Raw genomic sequence first — 24,626 nt, 5'->3', positions numbered from 1 at the left:
AAAATGCTTTGCAGCTGCATCTTAAAAATTAAATTCAGGAGACCAAGAGAGGACAAGTTAGGGGGGAATGTAGCAGTATACACAGAGTTCAGGTGTCTTACTGAAGATGGTCCTGGCTCTGTAGTGTACATAAAATGACAAATATAACAATATCTTCTATATAATTCTAGTATCTTAATTTAATTATTAATTATGTATCATTGATTAATAATATTATTATTATTAATTATTATTACTTATTACTATTTGTCTCTTAGCCACTGATATTTTATGTGTGGTGTGGCAGTGTTCAAGTTGATTCCTCACCTCCTTCAGTTGGGAGTAAAGATGAGGCTGGCTCATAAAGGGTGTCAGGAGACAGGGCTGCTGAGCCAGACGCAGCAAGAGGAGTTGTGCTTGTGCCTATTACAACAGGCGAGGGCAGAGACAACTGTTTTGGTGTGGAGAGCTTGCGAAAGGGTTAACCTGCTGTACTAATTAAATGTAAGCTAAAAGTGGAGCAAACACTAGCTAGCAAACAATTACAGTATTTCATTATGGAGTAGGCTTAGCCCCATTTGAAAACTTACAATCTCCACTATAGGCTACAGCTCCGAAGCCAGGTCCCTTCCTTGTTAACTAACTAAATTTAATTGATGACAAACTAAATTCAATAAATTCTTGACAAACTGGATTTAACCAGATTTTAAAAAAAAATCCACACCAACTTTCAACATCTGTATGATACCAAAAAATGCCGTCATTATTTGGAATTCATGTTCTTGAATTGGTCAATGTCGCTCACTGAGGTCGGGAAAATCCCGTATTTCTTACGGAGTGAGCTGGGACCTGCTTCTGAGTTTTCTAATAGACGTCGCGTGAGCTAAAATAACAGGTTAATTTTCAGCACTACACTGACACAATTTACACCAACCTTCCTTTGTGAAGTACTTTTTCACATCCTGTTGGCCTTTTCTACCGCTCTCCTGCTTTGCTTTATTTTCTTTTCTCTTTTGATAGCCTGATTTCTGTTTTGAAAACATTTTTGATGTAGCCTACCGCACGCACAGTACTCAGAGTCATTGACTGGTGTAAATGTGCACCGACCACTGCTCAGCCTGCGCGCGGTCTGATCAAAGGAAGGGCGGACGAAACCAATTAATGAAAATACGCGTGGGGGGGGGGGTTGCTGGCAATACATATGCTCTCTGGATGTTTACTTTTTGCCAAAAACAAAACAAGAAAAAGAAACCCTTCGTTTTATACCTTTTGAAATTATAATGATTAATATTTAAATTTGCAAACGATTACCTAATGCTCTAATTTTCTTTGTGGGCCCCCTCAGGCCATGGGCCCTTAGAATCAGTACCACTTTTCCCCCCAATACGGCGCCCCTGCGTATACTACTGGGCCGCACAGAAATAATAATCTATCCGCGACCGCCTTCTGGGCTGTGCCTCTTGACACACCATTCTGCCTGCCTACCGTATTGACTAGTCTACGTACAGATACTGTATGTGGACGGCGCCCTCTAGTGGTGGTTACACACCTTAACCAAGCGTCAGTCAATGTCAAACTGCAACAGTAACGCTAGCTGCCTGCTGCTGGCGGAAAGCTGCAGCAATGGCTGTCATTCAGACGGGGTATCTGTCTTTGTCAGGTGACATAACGCCCAACTCTCCAAGGAGTGCGTCACGTCCACATCTAACTGCACATGTGCACCGCCACCTGGTCAACAGCGTTCCTGTTTCACGTTGGACGGTGAAAAGTTGTTTTGTTGAGAAAAAAACGTTTATGTATCGGACAGCTGGGAGCGAGGGGGCGTGGCAGGCCGTGGAAGCGAGCGTCATGCGTCATGACGTAGAGGACGTGAGTGGCTGCACTGGCTGGAGGAGGAGTTTCCGTCCGATTGCTTAGGAAAACTGGTGCTTGAAAACAATCCATTTTTCATTAGCCCCACAATGTAATATAATCGACTGAAAGGTGGCGGAAATTTTTGGACACGCCAAGAATCCGTTCAATCTCGCTTCTGCTTCGAATCGTTTGGCTGCACGTTGAAACTTCGAGGCCTGCTTAGGTTAGCCTAGCGTAGCTTAGCCGCTAACAAAGCGAACAAACAACGCGCCTGGGTTCGACATGTCGCCGAGCAAGCAAACATCACGTCCCAAAATGTCAGGTGAGTCAGTTGACTTTTGACATTACAATACGAATGTTTAAAGCAGGGTCGTTCCTGATCAATTTGGGACCCTAAGCAACATATTTGCTGCTGCCCCCCTCGGCAACATTCACAACAAATATTTAAACATTCACTATCACACTTCTTTCTCCATTGGCAGTTTGTGTGTGGGAAGGTATTGGACTTGGTGCTGATGTGGATAAGTTGGCTGTAAAAATGGCCTGAAATGTACAGAGGTGGAAGGAAAATGTTTCAGAAGAGCATCTACAAAGAGGAAAAGTGGGATGTTACATTGTATTAGTCAGCTGTTGATTGTGAAACCAGCATGACATAACCATAATAGTATGGAGGTAGATTTGTGTCTTTATTATTCAATTTAAAAAAAAGTTGCTTAAATCAAAATATATGTTTTCAATTGAAGAAAACGTTACTTCAATTAAAAAAAAAAAGTGTTTGAATGCAAAAATAAATTTGAAAACTATTTTTCTTTGATTTAATTTTTTTTTTTTGAGTAAAGTCAAGTTTTTTTTTTTTTTTGATTGAAACACCATTTTCGATTGAAGTCATGTAATTTTGTGTTTGGACCACATTTAGGCTAGGACATTTGTGTCTTTATTATTCAATCAAAAATTAAGTTGCTTCAGACAAAAAACATTTTTTTCAAAAGAAAATCACTTCAATCAAAAAAAAAAAAAAAAAAAAATTCAATCGTAGAAAAAATTTGAAAAAAAATATTTTTTTGAAAATAAATATATATATATATATATATTTTTTTTTTTATTGAAGTGTCAGGTTTTTTGAAAAGCAAAAAGTTTTAAACTTTTTTTTTTCCAAAGTGGAAAAAGTTTTGAACACACTTTTCTTTTTTTCAGTGGGAAAAGTTTTGAAGGCACTTTTTTTTTGATTGAATCATTTTGACACAAAGATTCAACTTCAACACTAGTTCCGGTGTGTTTGAGTGGCAGCTGATTACGCCAATGGCATAAAAGTATGAAGCAAGAATAATGGCCACCAGGGCTCCATCCAGCCATCGGAGTCTCCTGGAGTCAAAGCCGAATATAGGGCACCGGTACGGGGGTGTTACATCGGCATTTCAAATAAAAAAAAATATTTTCCCCGAAAATATATTTTTGCAAATGATTTTTTTCTTTGATTAAAAATTGTTTTTTGATTAAAGCAACTTTTATTGCGATTGAATGATTTTTACACAAATGTCCTACCCCTAATATGGCTCAAACACAAAAAGGATTGCTTCAATCAAAGAAAACAGTTTCAATGAAAAATAAAGTGTTCAAATGCGAATTTCTGAGTCTCAATTTTTTTCACATTTAAACCTTTTTTTCTTCGATTGAATTAAAAAAATTTTTTTTTGATTGAAGTGATTTTTCTTTTGAAAATATTTTTTTGTTTGAAGCAACTTAATTTTTGATTGAATAATAAAGACGCAAATGTCCTAGCCAAAATGTGGTCCAAACGCAAAATTACATGACTTCAATCAAAAATGATGTTTCAATCAAAAAAAAAACTTGACTTAAATTAAAAAAAAAAAAATCAATCAAAGAAAAAGTTTTCAAATATATTTTTTTGAGTTTCAAATTTATTTTTGCAATCAAACACTTTTTTTTTTTGATTGAAGTGACGTTTTCTTCGATTGAAAATATATATTTTGACTGAAGCAACTTTTTATTTGATTGAAGACACGTTTTTTTTGATTGAATAATAAAGACACAAATCTACCTCCATATAATAGCAGCCTACTGTACCAGGCTCTATCAGGTGTAGGATCCGTCCACTAATTCTGAAGGGCAAGGTTGCAAATTAAAATAAATTCATGAAGCCCTCCAACTACACAGAACCGTCCAATAATAATGAAATAATATTTGATAACCAATACATTTTTTTTTACATGAATGGAATTGTCATTTTAATGAATTAATGACACATTTATTAACAAATGTTTGTATCTAAATCCATGGCACTTGTAGTCCCCCATACCACAGGACTGTGAAATTATTAATTGCGTATTTTATGGTGTATCTATTTAATCAACCTTGGCCCCTTTAGGCAAGGCAAATTTATTTGAATAGCACAATTGAAAACGAGGTAAAAGTGTGTCACATCACATGAAAATCAGCAAGACACAATTTTAGTCTCCCATACACCTTAGGGCTGCAGCTATCCAATATTTTAGTAATCGAGTATTCGAATGAAAATTCTGTCGATTAATCGAGTAATCAGATAACTTTTTTTTTTTTTTAGGTGAAGAGCAATTATAAATATACATGAGAAAACAATACAGTTCACCTAATATTGAACCATTTTCAGACAATGATTTTATTTTCTATGTACATTGTTGAAAAAAATCAACCATTGCATCTCAGATGTGATTAGAATTTTTTTTTCTTTTTAGGTGAGCAATTATAAATATACATGAGAAAACAATACATTTCACCTAATATTGAACCATTTTCAATGTTTTTATTTTTAATGTACATTGTTGAAAAAAGTCAGCAATTGCATCTCAGATGTGATTAGAATTTTTTTTTTCTTTTTAGGTGAGCAATTATAAATATACATGAGAAAACAATACATTTCACCTAATATTGAACCATTTTCAATGTTTTTATTTTTAATGTACATTGTTGAAAAAAGTCAGCAATTGCATCTCAGATGTGACTAGAAAAAAAAACTTTAATGCTTTCCCTCAAAAATATTCTAGATTCGAATAAAAAAAAAAATATATATATATATATTTCTTACCTAAAACTGTCAGTACGCTTGATAACACACAGCACTTTTGGTGTTGGTGTTTTTATTAAGTGTTTCAATTGAATTTCCATTTGTGTCAAGCCATTTTTAAGTTCTAGTTAAGTTTTAAGTTAGTCTAAACCAGGTGTCCCCAACGACCGGTCCGTGGCGCATTTGGTACCGGGCCACGCAAAAATAATAAATCATTTATTAACGACTGCATTCTGGCCGATTGACTTTGGCCTGTGCCGCTTAACACACCAATATCTCTGTCTACTCTAGATATACAACGACAGGATAGGAGGTCGTCATAGAAATGCATTGATTGAACTGTTAGCAGTACATCTTGTTTTGTATATCAATGTGCGCTTGGCCTCGATAATAACGTATGACGTAGGTCGTCGCCCATCACATTTGTTCCAGGAAATAATTAGCCCCCACACTAGAATGACTGAAAAACAGACGTCTTTGGACAGATTTTTTACGGGGAAAAGGGAAACTGACGAGCCAGAAGATGAGCCTTCAACCTCGAAGAAAACAAAATCTATGCTACTTCCCAATCACTAAAGACCCACGAACTGCGAAGGAGTGGATTTGTGACCCGTATTTGAATCGACCAAGTGATTCGAGCATGTCTGTGCAACAGGAATATCAGCTTTTAGAGATCGCAAATCACAGCGACCTTAAACGTACATTTGAGACAACTCTACCGAGGTTCTGGATTTAAGTCATTTCAGAATATCCTGACATCGCCAGGGGAGCACTGAATACTGTGCTACATTTTCCAACATCGTACAGTGGGGCAAATAAGTATTTAGTCAACCACCAATTGTGCAAGTTTTCCTACTTGAAAAGATTAGAGAGGCCTGTAATTGTCAACCAAGAGAGACAGAATGTGGAAGAAAAAACAGAAAATCATATTGTTTGATTTTTAAAGACTTTATTTCCAAATTAGAGTGGAAAATAAGTGTTTGGTCACCTACAAACAAGCAAGATTTCTGGCTGTCAAAGAGGTCTGACTTCTTCTAACGAGGTCTAACGAGGCTCCACTCGTTACCCGTATTAATGGCACCTGTTTTAACTCTTTATTGGTATAAAAGACACTTGTCCACAATCTGTCAGTCACACTCCAAACTCCACTATGGCCAAGACCAAAGAGCCGTCAAAGGACACCAGAGACAAAATTGTAGACCTGCACCAGGCTGGGAAGACCGAATCTGCAATAGGTAAAACGCTTGGTGTAAAGAAATCAACTGTGGGAGCAATTATTAGAAAATGGAAGACATACAAGACCACTGATAATCTCCCTCGATCTGGGGCTCCATGCAAGATCTCACCCCAAGGTGTCAAAATGATAACAAGAACGGTGAGCAAAAATCCCAGAACCACACAGGGGGACCTAGTGAATGACCAACAGAGAGCTGGGACCACAGTAACAAAGGCTACTATCAGTAACACAATGCGCCGCCAGGGACTCAAATCCTGCACTGCCAGACGTGTCCCCCTGCTGAAGCCAGTACACGTCCAGGCCCGCCTTCGGTTTGCTAGAGAGCATTTGGATGATCCAGAAGTGGACTGGGAGAAAGTGTTACGGTCAGATGAAACCAAAATAGAACATTTTGGTAGAAACACAGGTTCTTGTGGTTGGAGGAGAAAGAATACTGAATTGCATCCGAAGAACACCATACCAACTGTGAAGCATGGGGGTGGAAACATCATGGTTTGGGGCTGTTTTTCTGTAAAGGGACCTGGACGACTGATCTTTGTAAAGGAAAGAATGAATGGGGCCATGTATCGAGAGATTTTGAGTGAAAATGTCCTTCCATCAGCAAGGGCATTGAAGATGAGACGTTGCTGGGTCTTTCAGCATGACAATCGAATGATCCCAAACACACAGCCAGGAAAACAAAGGAGTGGCTTCGTAAGAAGCATTTCAAGGTCCGTGTTGCCCAACGACAGCCCCAAAACATCACTTCTCTAGAGGGGATCTGCATGGGGGAATGGGCCAAAATACCAGCAACAGTGTGGGAAAAGCTTGTGAAGAGTTACAGAAAACGTTTGGCCTCCGTTATTGCCAACAAAGGGTACATAAGAAAGTATTGAGATGAATTTTTGCTCTTGACCAAATACTTATTTTCCACCATGATTTGCAAATAAATTCTTTAAAAATCAAACAATGTGATTTTCAGTTTTTTTTTTTTTTTCCACATTCTGTCTCTCATGGTTGAGGTTTACCCATGTTGACAATTACAGGCCTCTCTAATATTTTCAAGTGGGTGATCGTGCACAATTAGTGGTTGCTAAATACTTATTTGCACCACTGTATAACATAAAATTGCGGGAGGTTTCGGGCTCAGGCCTGCAAATCAAGTTAATTAATCGGGCCAGGTCGGGTCGGGCTGGATTATTTTTTTGGCCCGATCTAACCTCTACTCTGAAGATGTTCTAAGGACATACATATTCATACAATCAATAGGACTAAACATACAATCATCCTGTTTCATGTGGTGATGTACGTACGATAAATTATTTCTGACAGTTAACGTACCAAATCTTATTTTATTGTCCTGACAGCAGGCTTTCTTTTCATGGACATAACTAAACCGGCATATTGACGCATTCACAAATCACACGATTTGTAATTCGCTGCCAACCGACCAGTCACGCGCTACTCGCTGAAGCGGTGTTGGATTTCGCAGTGAGTGTCGATTTTAATTCCTCATAACTCCGCATGATTATCGCGCATTCCTCCTCCGTGAAGTAAGGTGCCTGTGCCATCGTCACAAGTAGTGTTTGACACTGGTCTCCATCCCCTTTTGTGTGAACGCGCAGTAACTCTGATTGGGTTGACACAGGTTCGACTAATCAACCTCATAATCAGCGTCGTAGCACTGATTGACCACAAACGAGGGAACCAGGTTTTGTCACGTCCGCTTACCTGCTGGTAAGGAGGATTACTTCTGGGGAGGTTGAACGCTGTTCGTAGTATAGACCACTGACCTAAAAGTGACCGTTAGCTGTATTATGTTTTTATTTTACACCCTCATCACTCTACAGCGCTATGTTTTTACAGATTAAATAAAGCCTGTATGTAAGACACGTTAGCCACCCATCGACATCAGTCTTCATTAATAGAAACCTAGCCCTCCGCAGGGCTAATGTTACGTGAGCGAGGGACAATAACACTAAACTGCTTTAAGATTGCGGCTGTCATTTCGCATCTTGTTCTATATAATTGATGTGTATGAGACGCATCAGCCACTACCTGCTACCACTGTAGCATCATATGGGCGTAGTTTGTACTGGCTGTCAGCTGCAGTAATGTTTTTTTTTTTTTTTTTTTTTTTTTTTAATGCTTCTTCCTCTATGCACGTGACGTCAACACGTTGTCCCGCTTTAATAGTTCGGGCAAAACGTGATGCTTAGAGCTGGCAAAATTAAACGATTCCTCGAGGTGAGTAAAATTACTCGGATCAGTTTTTAAACTCGAGTTAGTTGAGTTGCTCGAGTATTTGTTTCAGCTCTAATACATTTTGTCCAACTTTCTCTAAAATGGGAGGGGAAGTAAATTTAATTAACACTATTCCGCAGCTGGCTGAATACTGACATATTTCTTAAACAGGCCTGGCCAATGATACAGTATAATTTAGCTTTAGCAGTATGTCATCTAAATTCTTTGTAAATAACCGCTAGCTTGCAATTGCGCTAAGTGTACGTGTTTATCCAATAATTTTTTTTCACTTTTACGCTCTTCTTCTTTTCTTTCTGAAATACGACCCATAGGGCTTTTGTCTTTCCATAACGTTGTCACCGTGAAGTCACTCAATTGCTAAAAATAACACCTTAAAGTAGCTCGCTGGTATGTGGAGGTTGAGTGAAATTAGAGACAGTAGTGAAATTACCTCATCACAGGAAACAGTGAAACGGGCATAAGGCGCATTAGAAGAATGATTTCATCATTATTTAAAGACCTATTACTAGGGCTGTCAAAATGATTGCGTTAACAGACGGTAATTAATTTTTTATATTAATTACGTTAAAATATTTAATGCATGCACGCGACGACCTCACACATTGCCACGAACAGACTACAATGGCGCCGTTTTAAATATATTGAGAGCTAAGAGGCAGAAATAAGCGAGTGGAGTAGACACAGATATTCATTGGAGCCGCGCTATTTATTGGTAAAAGTTTTGGCATCTTTTCCACAATAATTATATCTACTGTGGCGAGCGACGTGGATAAGAATGACAGTAGGAGATCTTTTTCTTAACAACCTGTATTGTACACAACGCAGAGAAGATATACCGTTTGCGGCCACCACTGACAGTCATGGTTGTCTAACTTCCCAACAATTATAACTATTGTGGTGAGCAACGTGGGGAAGAATGACAGGAGATCAGGGCCACTATAACCTGACTGCCAAAGACCAGCATAAATAGTGAAGAGTATGGTGTCAGCTTCAGACTGCTCAAAGCCGTAGTCATTCATCGGTTGTTGTGTTGTCAAGTTGGGCCAACAGAGTAGACGATTTCCGGATTCACATTCTGTGCCAGGTCAGAGAGGTGGCTGCATATTTGTTTTTGCATTTTTGTGCGCTCATGTGCATCCTGGATTTTCTGATCCTTCTATGCAAGAAGATCTAGCCACTGCAGAAACGTCCAGTTACAGCGATGTTCAGTACCCCCCTGTCAAAGTGTCATTTTGAAAGTCATCATTGTCAATGATACTGGTACTTGGTTCTCCCTCACCAATGTCATCAGGACACACAGAACACTGTTCAATATCATGCAAGGTCCAGCTATCACGCAAGAGAAGCACATCATGGTAGCTGATCCCCATAGCCAACTTGTAGTAGCAGTCAACAAGCTCCTTGCTGCGAGTCAAACCATGAAGGGTAATGGAGATATTGATGGCTGTTGCAGGGGGTCGTTTTATGGCATATTATGTGATGAGAGAGGTGAGGGAACGTGTGCATGGAGACAGATGTATCTCCTTCCTCCCCCGTAAAGCAGATAGCAACTGCAGAAAGAGAGGTGCGAGCTCTTCTTCATCCTCCAGTTCTTTAACCCTTGGAGTTTTACAGATTTTATATAATCCATGATCCGCTCAGCCACATTGTGCACCAGCTGCTCATTATTGACGCCAATGGAGTTTAGTGCAGCTTCAACATATGACCCACCTCCAGACTTGTCATAGACTAGGTCACTCTGGTTCTCTGGTTCCTCTGTGAGCGTGAATGGAAACCAATCTTATTTCGGAGTCAGAATATCTTTGATGTAAAATGATTTAACGCCAGATGTTGGGAATCCAAAATGAGAAATTAAAGAGCTCTAGTCTTGGAGGAGGCTCTGCAGTGACCTTACCTCATGTTCCTCATAAATAATTTTTGTTACGTGATTTAAAGAACATAGTCTGTGCCTCACGTAGAGTAACATTCTGCATTTTCTCGTATTTTGTCACATATTTCATCCAGCATGTGTAGTGATAGTGGATCTCAAGTGCATAGAGCTGATCAGCTGCAGAATCGATGAGGCAGTTGATTCTGTCCCGCATTGCCTGATCTTCCAGGGCCACTCTATGTTCTTGAAAGATGCCCATGCATTATCATAGGAAATCGGACTCAACTTTGTGGCTGGGTGCTTTGGGGACTCTGGCCTACAACACCAGATACATTTTAATTTATCATGTATCTGTCCAAGACTTGATCGCAGTCGTTTGGCGGGTGGATCTGCAGCTGTGGGGCATTCATCTAATATAGAAGATGACTGAGATGGGCATTCATTAGTCTCGTTTTCTCTGTCTTGTTTTGGCTTGTTCCATTTTTTTAGCGTTACATAGCGTTAACCTACATGCTTTGTGGACAATTTTTCCAACTGGACCTTTATCCCAATCAACAGTTGCATAGACCTGCCCAAACCTGTCAAGGCCACTCCATAAAAGTGACTTTTGTTTTATGTTTTCCCGTCTCTGAGTTGACCTAATGGTATCCGTGGCTTCATTACACAGAGTACAACATTGAAGAACACATGCAGATATATTTGTCCCTGTTGGTATATTGTATACTTCCATAATCAAGCTGTTGTGCCATGCAGCATGTCTTAAGTATCTATTTTCTGTAATTCAACATAGAGGTCTCGAAGTGTATGAGCTTTCCTGCATGGACGATAAAAACGCCTGAACATTCTCTATTTGATCATAAATAGCGCTTATGCTCTTTCGGGATATATTAGGGAAAATTTGCATTTTCCCGTGTAAAAAATATTTTTTTTATCCTGGTTTTGTTGACTTGGTAAGTTTCAGAAACGATAACTGTACATTTGACGAAATGGTGAATTGTATAAAATTAGATTGTTATGACAAAATACGCATTTAAAAGCTGCCTTGACATATTCTGTAAAAATTGAAGAAAAAAAAATATCCCGGAAGATACGATATAGCCCAAAACAAGGGGTCACGGCCTGTAAATGTTGAGAACCGCTGCACTAGAAGGCAGGCATCTTTAATTTTAATGTCGAAACTAGTTTTAATTATTAAACCAATGTCAGATTTGTAATCCTCATGGTTGACCTGTATGAAAAAGTGCCTTCATGCATGATTCTAGGTCAACCAGATCAAAAGTTTTTTTGTTTTTTTTTTAGATTTGGCCGGGCGCCATTTTCAATTTGGCTCTATAGGAAAAAAATGACAGAATTTTTGGGAGGGACCTGGGGGCAAAATTTTTTCTAAATGGTCCGTAGATGTCAAATCAATCATCAAAACATCCTTGCCAGAGGATGGTCACAGAACCTCACTTCATGACTCGACTATTAGTATGCTAATGTGTTTACGAATGAAGGGATCCCCTGGACGGAGAAACTTCACTGATACTTCTACTTTTCTGTAATTGCTCAGATTAGAGAACAATCAGCCAGATATCTGTACTTGTCGATTGTCTCTGGAATCAATACACTCGGAACAAATTGCAATTTCATTAAGGCTTTCGTCAGATTGGCATTCAATTATTAGTATACTTATATAAGTATACTTGTGGGTAGGCATGTGCCGGTATGATATTTTGACAGTACGATAACCGTGAGCAAAAATACCGCGGTTTCACGGTATCACGGTATTGCAATTATAGCTCCAAAAAATTTTGAGATGTATGGGTTAAAAAAAAAAAAAAACTTTTTTCCATTGAACAGGATTTTTTTTTTCAGACCATAGTTGCAAATTGGAACATGAATATATTGTTAAAATAAATAATCAATAAAAAAATATTTTAAATAAAATTAAAGTAAATATAACCTATAGACTATACTCACAGCCACAGCTCAAGTTGCTCAAGATTAGAGCTAGAGCAAAATAATTTCTCTAAAAAAGTAAACACACTTCAGAATACATTTTCTTTTAAAAATTATACTGCATGACTTTTTTTTTTTAGGGTGGAAAAGCTTAAGTGAAGTTTCGCCATTTTCAGCCACTGTGTCAACTCTAGTCTACATGATGTCATGCCTTTGTGTTAAAAAGAACAAAGAATTCATAAGTTACTTAAAAATGTATAAGTTAGTTAAAATGTCAATGTTGTTGTGGAAAGATTTCATCTAAAAAATAAAATAAAATTAAAAAAAACATTGGGAGTGAGAGCTGCCCTTGATCCAGCGTACGTGGATTTGTGCTTAGGGCAAGATCATCTTTCCCAATTAGCGATCTTTGACGCCATCACTTTTTCCCCTTCATTCAAGCGACTCAAGCTTGTTTTCTCACTCTGCGGCTGTCACACTCAACGAAGTTGCTCTCCCAGGTAAGCCTAGGCTAACAATCATCTTTGTAAGCTTTTAGTTAGTTTTTATATTGAATTTGAAAGGAAAAGGTGTGTTTTGTTTTTGGCGAACTTTTTCCATGGAGCTAATCTCCATGTGAGTATCTCTGAAGATACTCACATGGAAAAATCTAATTGTACAACATTTTAAATGTATTAATTTTGTATATTACACTTACCACGATTTGAGAGCTCAATAAATTGAAGAACAGTACGCCTTATATTTGGAGTATTTGTTTTTGGGTTAGCTGGCTGGCTAGCCGATAGCGTCAGTTTCACACACAGCAACAAACGGGAGAGGGTGAGCGCTGCTGCGCCAAGCCGCTTCTGACTGCATTTTTGACACAAGAAAAATAGCGAATACCGTACTACGGTCTGACGGAAAATTTTAGTGGTTTTGAAACCGCGACGTTTTCACACCACGGTAAACCGTGAAACCGGTAACCGGCACATGCCTACTTCTGGGTAACAAACACGATTAAAGGTAGGCTAGAGAAATAATCCGGTTATTCCTTGACCCTGAAGGCCGAGTTATGCTTCTGCGTCAGACATGCGCCGTCAAGGAAGACCCGATTTACGACCCTTCGCCGTAGTCTCTCTGGATCCTTCGTTTTTTTTCTAGCTTCACGCCGCGTCAACGCATGTGACGTGGTAGAAATGGACTATGATTGGTCCGCTCAGACTGGTGTTTCCGGTTCAGCGCGAAATCAGCGCCATTGTCAAACATTATTTTACTACACGCAAAAATGGACCAAGCCGACGAGAGTATCAACGAAGAGCAAGTACGACAACTTCTACAATGTCTCGTCAAGACATTATGAAGAGTGCCAAATGGCAAGCAATTCGTGGGGGGAGATTGCCGAAAATACGGGGCTTGAGGTCATCCAGCGATTGAATAAATAAAAATGGAAGAATGACTGAGACAAGTACAAGTATGTGTGTGTTCGGAATCGAATGGCCACTCGAAGCGGTGTCCCAGTCGGCTAAAAACTGCCAGCTTTTTATCACTTTATATCGTATTTTTGGTTGGTGCACTTCATCATTTATTGTGTACATATGTTTGCTGTGAGTCAGACTTATTTACGTGTCACACTTCAAGTATATGAAGAATAAAGCACAGGTTTGGTGTCAAAAGAGTTGTTTTGATGTTTAGTTTTCAATACCAGACAGATCACACACGATACATCATCACTGATTGAGAGTGCCTCGGTGCTTTTATGATAACGTTAACATCAAGGGTTCCAACGCACTTTGGGAAGTTCCATAGTTGCCAGAAATCTGCTATGGCTTCCCACTGGCTGATTGTAGGACAAAGCAAGCAAATTGGGCTGGAGGGCTTTGCAGACCTCGGACAAAACGCTGGACGCAAAATCATACAACGTGATTTTCTGGATTTTTGTATTAGATTCCGTCCCTCACAGTTTAAGAGAACTTATGATACAAATTACAGACCTCTACATGCTTTGCAAGTGGGAAAACCAGCAAAATCTGCAGTGTATCAAATACTTGTTCTCCCCACTGTAGCTTTGATCTAGCCAGAGAAGCATGGTAGCTTAACAATCAAACGCACAAATCTGGAAATCATTGTTGAACCTGCATAAGTGTGCCGTGGCAATTCATTGTGTCAGTGAGAGGCTGTTTAGTGGACTCAGTGAAGCATTTTATAAAAACAAGAATTTTTCTACACTATTCTTGTCTAAAAATAATTCACATTATGAAGACAGCACAGTGGGACAGTAACATGTTTTCAAACCTTGCAAATGATGAAATAAGATATGGCCCATCTGTGATTATGCTCTTGGTCTTGCAGATGTCAGTCTAGCGCATCGTTCTGAATGCCAGGAGTCTGCTCACATGGAAGAAAAGGAGGAAGGGTCTCTATACGTCAAGAAGGTGGAGGAAGAATTCGTCCTCATTAAAGAGGAGCAGGAGGATTATCAGATTAGAGTGGAGAACCCCCACATTGAGGTGCGGCAGCACCCTCATCCCGTCAAAAAGGAGGAGGAGGAGGACCCTCCATATGTTAAAGTGGAAGTGGTAGACATCCCCAAGTGGACTGGTAAGCCTTTGAAGGGGGAAGATGGCAGTCCGAGTGAGGCTAGCAGAGGGGCGGAGCCTCCAAGTGGCAGCAGCAGTTCAAAAGAAGGATTCCAAGCAGACAACCTCATCGCTCGACCATCAGAGAGTGATGACTTCACTTCACACTCGCTGTTCTGTGAGTATCACGTTAGTTACCTTGAGGGGAGAGCATGGCTCATTCTAAAGAAGAAGCCGGAACTGTAATTTGGTGGCATTCGTTTAGTCTTTATGCGATAGTGTGTGCAGTCCTTGTTGTTTGACAATATAACTGACTCATTTTGACAATGGCACATCAGCGCGAGTTTAAGGTGCAACATACACTACCGTTCAAAAAGTTTGGGGTCGCCTAGAGAATTTTGTGTTTTCCTTCAAAAGTCAGTTTTATTTTTCGAATGAGTTGCACACAGAAGCGCACCCTAAGAATGCACCCTTTGCAACAATTAGAGCTTTGCAGACCAATTACATACTAGGGGTGCAACGGTTCAGTTAGCCCACGGTTCGGTTTGAACCTCGGTTTTGGGATCACGGTTTCGGTTCGGTTTCGGTTCGCGTTTTGCTTTTTTTTTTTTTTTTTTTACTGCCTTTATTTTGCTTTAAAAAATTGAAATAAACACTTAAAATGTAAACATTATTGACTGTTAAAATGCTTCTTAGCTCTTTGGCAAGTGTAGTGACTGACAACTGAAATACACACACAGTAGTAAAAAAGTTACTTGGCAAAGTAACTGGTGATACCTTTCATGTTTCTTTTTTCATAAAAAAAAAAAAAAAAAAAAAAAAACATAGTAACCTTTGCTATGTTTGGAGGTCATTTAATGTTGTGAATCAACCGTTAAAGTTGATAAAATTGCTCCCGTTTTTGCCTTAGTTCCCTTCCGTCCACTTTCGACATGTGAAAATTTTAAAACTGTTTCATCCTTTAAAGTTAGACTCAAGTCAAGATTTTGCTGATTTAGGAGTATTTTGGTTAAAAAGTTGCTTAGGTTCGCTCGGAAGGTTTACTACAACATAGCCTTTCTGAGAAGTTTACTGCTCTAAAATGGCGGCTGCTTAGTAACGCTATCGAGTGTTATTTCACTTGTAGTTCTATATGCATGAGTTATCTAGGCGTAGATTGTATGATGTCGGCCACAGTCAGGAAATATTGGAGCCGCCTAGCATCACGTTTGCTACAACGTCTCAACAAACACTCTTCCCTCTCTGTGTCTGACTTTTCTCGTGTCATTCAAGTATTAACGAACATTGGCTCCTTGCAGAAACGGTGACCAAATCCGAACGGATGAAAAAAAACAAAAACGCAATGCACGAAAAACGTGCAGATTTTGAACGTAACGGACGGCGTACACATTTAAAAATCAGTGCTCACTTGTACAAATTACGACGAGACCGTACAACTTGACAGGTATGAATTATAGTGGACCGTCACAGTTAGGTAGTAGCACTCTGTAGCACGGGACGTCCAACTATCAGCGGTCAGGGCGAAACTATGTGCTTTCGCGAAATCATCTTCGATGGCTTTGCGTGCCATTTCATAAAATGTCGGGGATTATGTTGTGGGCGAAATATGTCCGCGAGGGAACAATATAACGCGGGTCAAGCGTTGCAATTAAATTAACGAAGCCCGCATCTTCAACCACGGAATATGGTTGCATGTCTTTTGCAATGCACATCCCCACTGCATGGGTTATTTTCTTGTTTTTCTGACCTGATATTGTAAGGCTTTTGGAACGCCTCTTCGGGGTTGTCCTGCTCTGAGAAAGCGATGTCTATGGGTGATGCCGGTGTACTGAAGAAGAGCTGACTGCTGAGTCATGTTAGAAGTGTTGCCGTTAGCATAGGGAACAAGCGCTGAGCAATACTTGCAAATTGTTTTATATTTTTTTCAATATTTTCTCTCCGTCTGCATTGTAGTCCACGGGGAAACTGAAATGTTGCCACACCGCAGATTTGAAAGAAGCCGGTGCTTCCTCAAAATTCGGTCTGTCGACTCCTCCGCTCGCCATAACTTTTTTTGTTTTCTTTCTTGTTTCACTTTCAGCTCGCTCGTAAGCGAGAGAGGGCGTTACTCGGCTCCTATTACACAGGTGCTTGACAGCGATTGGACATTTACTCGCGGGGCGGGAATTTCTCCACAGCTGCGCTTCACAGTCACACACAGGCACACAGTTTGACCAATTCATTCCACAAGCGTTCGGAATAAATTACTGTAATTGCAAAACCAAAAAGGAGCGGTTCATAAAGGCGTATTGAACCGTACAGGGCGAACCGTACGGTTCGGTTTTGAACCGCAAACCGTTGCACTGCCATAACATACTAGCTGTTAATTTGTTGAGGTAATCTGGAGAAGCTTCACTCCACTCTTCCAGAACACCTCCCACAAGTTAGATTGGCTTGATGGCCACTTCTTGCGTACCATACGGTCAAGCTGCTCCCACAACAGCTCAATGGTTTTGAGATTTGTTGACTATGTTGACCACTCCATTACAGATAGAATACCAGCTGCCTGCTTCTTTCCTAAATAGTTCTTGCATAATTTGGAGGTGTGCTTTGGGTCATTGTCATGTTGTAGGATGAAACTGACTCCAATCAAGCGTTGTCCACTGGATATGGCATGGGGTTGCAAAATGGAGTGATAGCCTTCCTTATTTAAAATCCCATTGACCTTGCACAAATCTCCCACTTTACCAGCAACCCCAGACCATCACATTACCTTTACCATGATTGACAGATGACATCAGGCACTGTTCCAGCATCTTTTCAGTCGTTCTGCATCTCACAAATGTTGTTTTCTTTGATCCAAAGTCCAAACACTTCAAACTATGATTCGTCTGTCCATAACACTTTTTTCCAATCTTCCTCTTTCCAATGTCTGTGTTCTTTTGCCTATATTAGTCGTTTCCTTTTATAAGCTGAAAGCCAGCATCCCGGAGTCTTCTTGCTTGATTGTGCAGCGGGGCCTCCTTCTTCTCTTTCTACTCTTGTTAGATTTTGTCTGAAGGGAGTGGTGCACAGCGTGAAGGGAAATCTTCAAATTCTTGACAATTTCTCTTATAGAATAGCCTAGGCATGTGCCGGTTACCGGTTTCACGATTTACCATGGTGTGAAAACGTCGCGGTTTCAAAACCACAAAAATTTTCCATCAGACCGTAGTACGGTATTCGCTATTTTTCTTGTGTCAAAACTGCAGCCAGAAGCGGCTTGGCACAGCAGCGCTCACCCCCTCCTGTTAGTTGCTGTTTGTGAAAGTGACGCTATCGGCTAGCCAGCCAGCTAACCCAAAAACAAATACTCCAAACATAAGGGGTACTGTTCTTCAATTTATTGAGCTCTCAAATTGTGGTAAGTGTAATACACAAATTGAGTACATTTAAAATGTTGTACAATTAGATTTTTCCATGTGAGTAGCTTCAACAGATTAGCACCATGGAAAAAGTTCGCCAAAAACAAAACACACATTTTCCTTTCAAATTCAATATACAACCTAACTAAAAGCTTACAAAGATGAATGTTAGCCTAGGCTTAGCTGGGAGAGCGACTTCGTTGAGTGTGACAGCCGCAGAGTGAGAAAACAAGCTTGATTCGCTTGAATGAAGGGGAAAAAGTGATAGCGTCAAAGATCGCTAATTGAGAAAGATGATCTTGCCCGAAGCACAAATCCACATTCGCTGGATCAAGAAGAGGTCTCACTCCCAATGTTTTTTTTAAATTATTGAAAAATTATTGACATTTTAACTAACTTATGAATTCTTTGTTCTTTTTAACACAAATGCATGACATCATGTAGACTAGAGTTGACACAGTGGCTGAAAATGGCGAAACTTCACTTAAGCTTTTCCACCCTCAAAAAAAAGTCATGCAGTATAATTTTTAAAAGAAAATTTATTCTGAAGTGTGTTTACTTTTTTAGAGAAATTATTTTGCTCTTGCTCTAATCTTGAGCAACTTGAGCTGTGGCTGTGAGTATAGTCTATTAGTTATATTTAGTTTAAAAAATGTTTTTTTAAATTATTGATAATTTATTTATTTTAACAATATATTCATGTTCCAATTTGCAACTATGGTCTAAAAAAACGTCCTGTTCAATGGAAAAAGTTATAACCCATACATCTCAAAATTTTTTGGAGCTATAATTGCAATACCGTGATACCGCGGTATTTTTGCTCACGGTTATCGTACCGTCAAAATATCATACCGGCACATGCCTAGAATAGCCTTCATTTCTAAGAACAGATTGTCAAGTTTCATGTGAGAGTTTAATCAAACCCACAAGTTTATGCTCAAGACACCCAACAAGCTCAAAGGAAGATCAGTTTTCTAACTTCTCTAACCACCTAAACTTTTTTGAGCTGTGCCAACATAATTGCACAAGGTTTTCTAATCATCTACAGTGGGGCTAATAAGTATTTAATCAACCATTAATTGTGCAAGTTCTCCCACTTGAAAATATTACTGAGGCCTGTAATTGTCAACATGGGTAAACCTCAACCATGAGCGACAGAATGTGGAAAAAAAAAACAGAAAATCACATTGTTTGATTTTTAAAGAATTTATTTGCAAATCATGGTGGAAAATAAGTATTTGGTCAATACCAAAAGTTCATCTCAATACTTTCTTATGTACCCTTTGTTGGCAATATCGGAGGCCAAACGTTTTCTGTAACTCTTTACAAGCTTTTCACGCACTCCTCAATGCAAATCTCCTCTAGAACAGTGATGTTTTGGGGCAGTCGTTGGGCAACACGGACTTTCAACTCCCTTCACAGATTTTCTATAGGGTTGAGATCTGGCGACTGGCTAGGCCACTCCAGGACCTTGAAATGCTTCTTACGAAGCCACTCCTTTTTTGCCCTGGCTGTGTGTTTAGGATCATTGTCATACTGAAAGACCCGGCCACGTCTCATCTTCAATGCCCTTGCTGATGGAATGAGCTTTTCACTCAAAATATCTCGATACATGGCCCCATTCATTCTTTCCTATACACAGATCAGTCGTCCTGGTCCCTTTGCAGAAAAACAGCCCCAAAGCATGATGTTTCTATCCCCATGTTTCACAGTGGGTATGGTGTTCTTTGCATGCAATTCCGTATTCTTTCTCTTCCAAACAGGAGAACCTGTGTTTCTACCAAAAAGTTTTATTTTGGTTTTATCTGACCATAATACATTCTCCCAGTCCTCTTCTGGATCATCCAAATGCTCTCTAGCGAACCGCAGACGGGCCTGGGCGTGTACTGGCTTCAGCAGGGGGACACATCTGGCAGTGCAGGATTTGATTCCCTGGTGGCGCATTGTGTTACTGATAGTAGCCTTTGTTACTGTGGTCCCAGCTCTCTGTAGGTCCTTCACTAGGTCCCCCCATGTGGTTCCGGGATTTTTGCTCCCTGTTCTAGTTATCATTTTGACCCGACGGGGTGAGATCTTGCATGGAGCCCCAGATCGAGGTAGATTATCAGTGGTCTTGTATGTCTCCCATTTTCTAATAATTGCTCCCACAGTTGATTTCTTTACACGAAGCGTTTTACCTATTGCCGATTCTACAATTTTTTGACCAAATACTTATTTTTCACACTAATTTGGAAATGAATTCTTTAAAAATCAAACAATGTTATTTTCTGTTTCTTTTCCACATTCTGTCGCTCATGGTTGTTTACCCATGTTGACAATTACAGGCGTCTCTAATCTTTTCAAGTAGGAGAACTTGCACAATTGGTGGTTGACTGAATATTTATTTGCCCCACTGTATGTCTGCTTGCGATGGCTATGCCGTTGAAGTGAGGAAGCTTGTCTTAGCAACTGTCACTATGGCGCTTTTGCGAAAGGTCAGTTGGGTCCAACACAAGTGCTTCAAATTGGAAAGGAGCCATTTAATCTGTTGGAAATACTGTCCATGATTTTTTTAATGTTCATTCAACATGTTATTGATTTTTTTTCTAGTTCATAATTTGTCTCTACTCTGTCTTGTAGGTTTCAGAAAATATTTTGGTCCTGAGCAGCAGGAGTCAGGGTCTAGTGGCGTGAAAGAGGAAGTAGAGCACCCGCAAATAAAAAAAGAAGAGCCAGATGACCCTCGACAGCAAAACAGAGAAGAGCTACTTTCAATCAAAAAGGAGGAGGTAGAGTTTATGTTAAAGGTAGAGCCATATGTTAAAGAGGAGGACGATATCAACAGGCCAACTTGTGAGCCTTTGAAGAGTGAAGAGGGCCTGAGTGAGACCAGCAGAGGAGCCGAGCCTCCAAGCGGTAGCAGCAGGTCAACAGAAGGATTGCAAGCGGACAATTTCACCGCTCCGCTATCAGATAGCGAAGACGCCATGTCACACTCGCCTGACAGTGATAATGAAGTTCATATGAAAGCTGACAGTGACAACAAATGCAAATGCTCTCATTGTGGGAAAACCTTCATTAATGAGTATAATTGTCGTAGGCATATGAGGAGCCACGATGAAAAACCTCATTCCTGCTCAGTTTGTGGCCAAAGATTCAGTCACAAGAGCGCCTTAAAAATACACACAAGAATCCACACTGGAGAAAAACCTTATTCCTGCTCAGTTTGTGACCAAAGATTCTCTATACAGGGAAACCTAAAGCAACACATAAGAAACCACACTGGAGAAAAACCTTTTTCCTGCTCAGTTTGTGACCAACGATTCATTTGGAAGAGCGCCCTAAAAATACACTCTAGAACTCATACCGGAGAAAATCCTTTTACCTGCCCAGTTTGTGGTCAAAGATTTGCTCAGAAGCAGGACTTAAAAGAACACAGAAGAACTCACGGTGGTGACAAACCTTTTTCCTGCTCAGTTTGTGACCAAAGATTCAGGTGCAAGAGCGCCCTAAAAGTGCATACAAGAACCCATACTGGAGAAAAACCTTATGCCTGCTTAGTTTGTGGCCTAGGATTCGCTCAAAAGGGAAACCTAAAGCAACACATAAGAAATCACACTGGAGAAAAACCTTTTTCCTGCTCAGTTTGTGATCAAAGATTCATTTGGAAGAGCGCCCTAAAAATCCACTCTAGAACTCACACTGGAGAAAAACCGTTTACCTGCCCAGTTTGTGGTCTAAGATTTGCTCAGCAGCAAGATTTAAAAGAACACAGAAGAACCCATGGTGGAGACAAACCTTTTTCCTGCTCATTTTGTGACCAAAGATTCAGTCGCAAAAGCGCCCTAGAAATACACACAAGAACCCACACTGGAGAAAAACCTTATCACTGCTCAGTTTGTGGCCAAGGATTCTCTCAGAAGAAACACTTAAAACAACACACAAGAATCCACACTGGAGAAAAACCTTTTTCCTGCTCAGTTTGTGGCCAACAATTCTCTCAAAAGGGAAACTTAAAAACGCACACAAGAAACCACACTGGAGAAAAACCTTTTTCCTGCTCAGTATGTGGCCAACAATTCTCTCAAAAGGGAAACTTAAAACTGCACACAAGAAACCACACTGGAGAAAAACCTCTTACCTGATCAATTTGCAGCCAAGGATTCAGTCACAGTAGCTACTTAAAAATACACATAAGAACACACACTGGAGAAAAACCCTTTTCCTGCTCAGTTTGTGACAAAAGATGCAGTTGCAAGAACTACTTAACAACACACGCAAGAGCCCACACCGGAGAAGAGACTTTTTCCTGCTCAGTTTGTGGCCAAATATTCTCTGCAAAGAAATACCTAACAAAACACATAAGAATCCACACTGGAGAAAAACCTTTTTCCTGCTCAGTTTGTGGTCGATTATTCTCTACAAAGAGATACCCAACTAAACACACAAGAACCAACACTGGAGGAAAATCTAAAACCCACGCTGGAGAATAACCTTTTCCTGCTCAATTTGTGGTTATATTCTCTCTAAGGCAAGCTAATACAACACATAATAACCCACATTGGTAAAAAAATGTTTTTGCTCAGTTTGTGGTCAACGACTCGGGTTGGGCATCGTTTGAAATTTAACAATTCCGGTTCCAATTCCGACTCCACGTTTGGATTCCGGTTCCAAACGATTCTCGATTCCGATTCTTTCAACAGGCAGGGTAAAAAAAATTGCACAGTTTTTATTAAATTCTTCTCGACGATTTTTTAAATTAAATGAACTTCTTACATGGCTAATCTTAACTTGTGTATAAATATCAGTCTTTGAACTTGAGCACTTTTTTTCCCGCTCGGCAGTCAGGGCATTGAAACAAGGAATCAAAATTTTAAAATTCGAACGATTCCGGGAGCATCGGAGTGTTAGAACCAGTTCCCATCGATGCTCGATTCTCGATGCCCAACCCTATCAACGACACAATCAGAAGGATCAGGTTAAGACACGCGTGTGTGTTGGTGTGAGAAGCGGTGGCCAAGGACTGTTTTGCCTGTCATCCATGCTGGCTTCATCAGTTTGTGGATGCAAGACGTTTGTATTTTGTGGACCTTCCTCAAATCCTATTGAGGATTTGCAGTTTTGGTGCTATATGTGTGCTTTGTCGGTTCCTAGTGTAAATTGTATTCACACTTTTAAAAGAAATTGGCTCACCCGATTTACAATGAATATGAATTTAGATGAAGTTAAGTCACGTGATCGTTGACCAGGATGATCTGGCAAAAAAATAAATAAAAATCCCTCAAATTGTTCGTTCCTGATTCTTTTCACGATTTTGTTTACTTGGTTTTTCAGTTTTTTTGTGGCTGGTTACTGCTAATTTTGAAGAATCTGCAGGGGTGCACATAAGTGGTCCGCATGCGCGCATGCGTACTGGACGTAGACAAACGCGCTGGCCCTCAACAGCTTCCATACGCTTTTGCATACCGATGGCTGACCACTGTATTTGCGGCGGACACGAGAGAATAACTTCTCAAAATGTCGAAGAGGCAGGCCACACTGAGTAATTACTTCCGTGTTCCCCCACCCCCGTCAAAAGACAGACAGACGACAGAGACGTCACCGGAGCTACCAAAAAAAAGGACTTTTGCTGAAAAGTGGCGACAGGAGGTACCATGGCTAGAAGCAAATGATGCTCGCACGGAAATGCGGTACAAAGTGTGCCGTGAGAATCCCAATGTCGCCGATAAGAGCAGCGCATTTTATGTAGGGTCCAAGAATTTCAGCCATCCAAACTTTGAAAAGCACGAAAAAAAAACAGAGGATGTAGCATTTAAGCAAACTATCGATGTCAGACTGGACCCCACTCGCCCTATGGACAAGTGGCGGAATAGGGCGGAATAAAGGTAATGAACAGCGACATGCACTGACAAACGTGTTTTTGTTTGCATTTTATAAAGCTAAACATGCACGTTCAATGAGGTCTTATGAGGAGGACATCCTACTTTTAAAAAGGCTTGGAGTTAATGTGGGAGCAGCATAATGCCCTTTATTTTGAATTGGTGCTTTTATGTTTATTTCTTTACATTTCACTTCAAAGTAATGGCAATTTTGTTGTGCCAGTTGATGTTAATCAAGCATTAATTGTTAATATAATTAATTAAAGTTAATTGGCTCTAAGTAAAGCTTGTCATAAATTTATTGCATCAGGCGGGTCGGCTCTCAAGCTCAATGGGGACCAAGTCACATCTCCAGGTCCTCCTCTGAGGAAAAATTATAGAAAAATTAGAAAAAATATGTGCACCCCTGAGAATCTGCAACCATAATGTAAGAATCTAGAGCAGGGTTCACCAAATCTGCACTTCGGGGCCACTTTTCCTCCTGTGTTTTCCATGTCTCCCTCCTCTAACACACCTGAAAGAATCAGGTGTTTTAGGGGGGAGAAATTGAAGGGGGACTGAACTGTTGCCTGAGATTGTAACACCTGACAAACATGTGCACTGCTTGCATTGATTACCAGAAATCCTATGACTCAATGCCACAT

The 24,626-nt window shown here is 40.1% G+C and overlaps 1 protein-coding gene across 1 annotated transcript; it reads left to right on the top strand.

Annotated features, from left to right (window-relative positions):
- Window positions 1–1,869: 1,869 nt before the first annotated feature.
- On the top strand, window positions 1,870–24,313 carry LOC130927853 (gastrula zinc finger protein XlCGF57.1-like). Its single transcript, XM_057853946.1, has 3 exons — window positions 1,870–2,155; window positions 14,515–14,919; window positions 20,744–24,313. Exons 1-3 carry the CDS (start codon window positions 2,116–2,118, stop codon window positions 22,246–22,248), a joined length of 1,950 nt encoding a protein of 649 aa, XP_057709929.1. The 5' UTR covers window positions 1,870–2,115; the 3' UTR covers window positions 22,249–24,313.
- The last annotated feature ends 313 nt before the right edge of the window (window positions 24,314–24,626 follow it).

This window comes from Corythoichthys intestinalis, chromosome 13 (genome assembly GCF_030265065.1).
Source record: "Corythoichthys intestinalis isolate RoL2023-P3 chromosome 13, ASM3026506v1, whole genome shotgun sequence".
NCBI lineage: Eukaryota > Metazoa > Chordata > Actinopteri > Syngnathiformes > Syngnathidae > Corythoichthys > Corythoichthys intestinalis.
The sequence above is the reverse complement of the archived record's forward strand: the minus strand, read 5'-3'. Positions and strand labels throughout refer to the sequence as shown.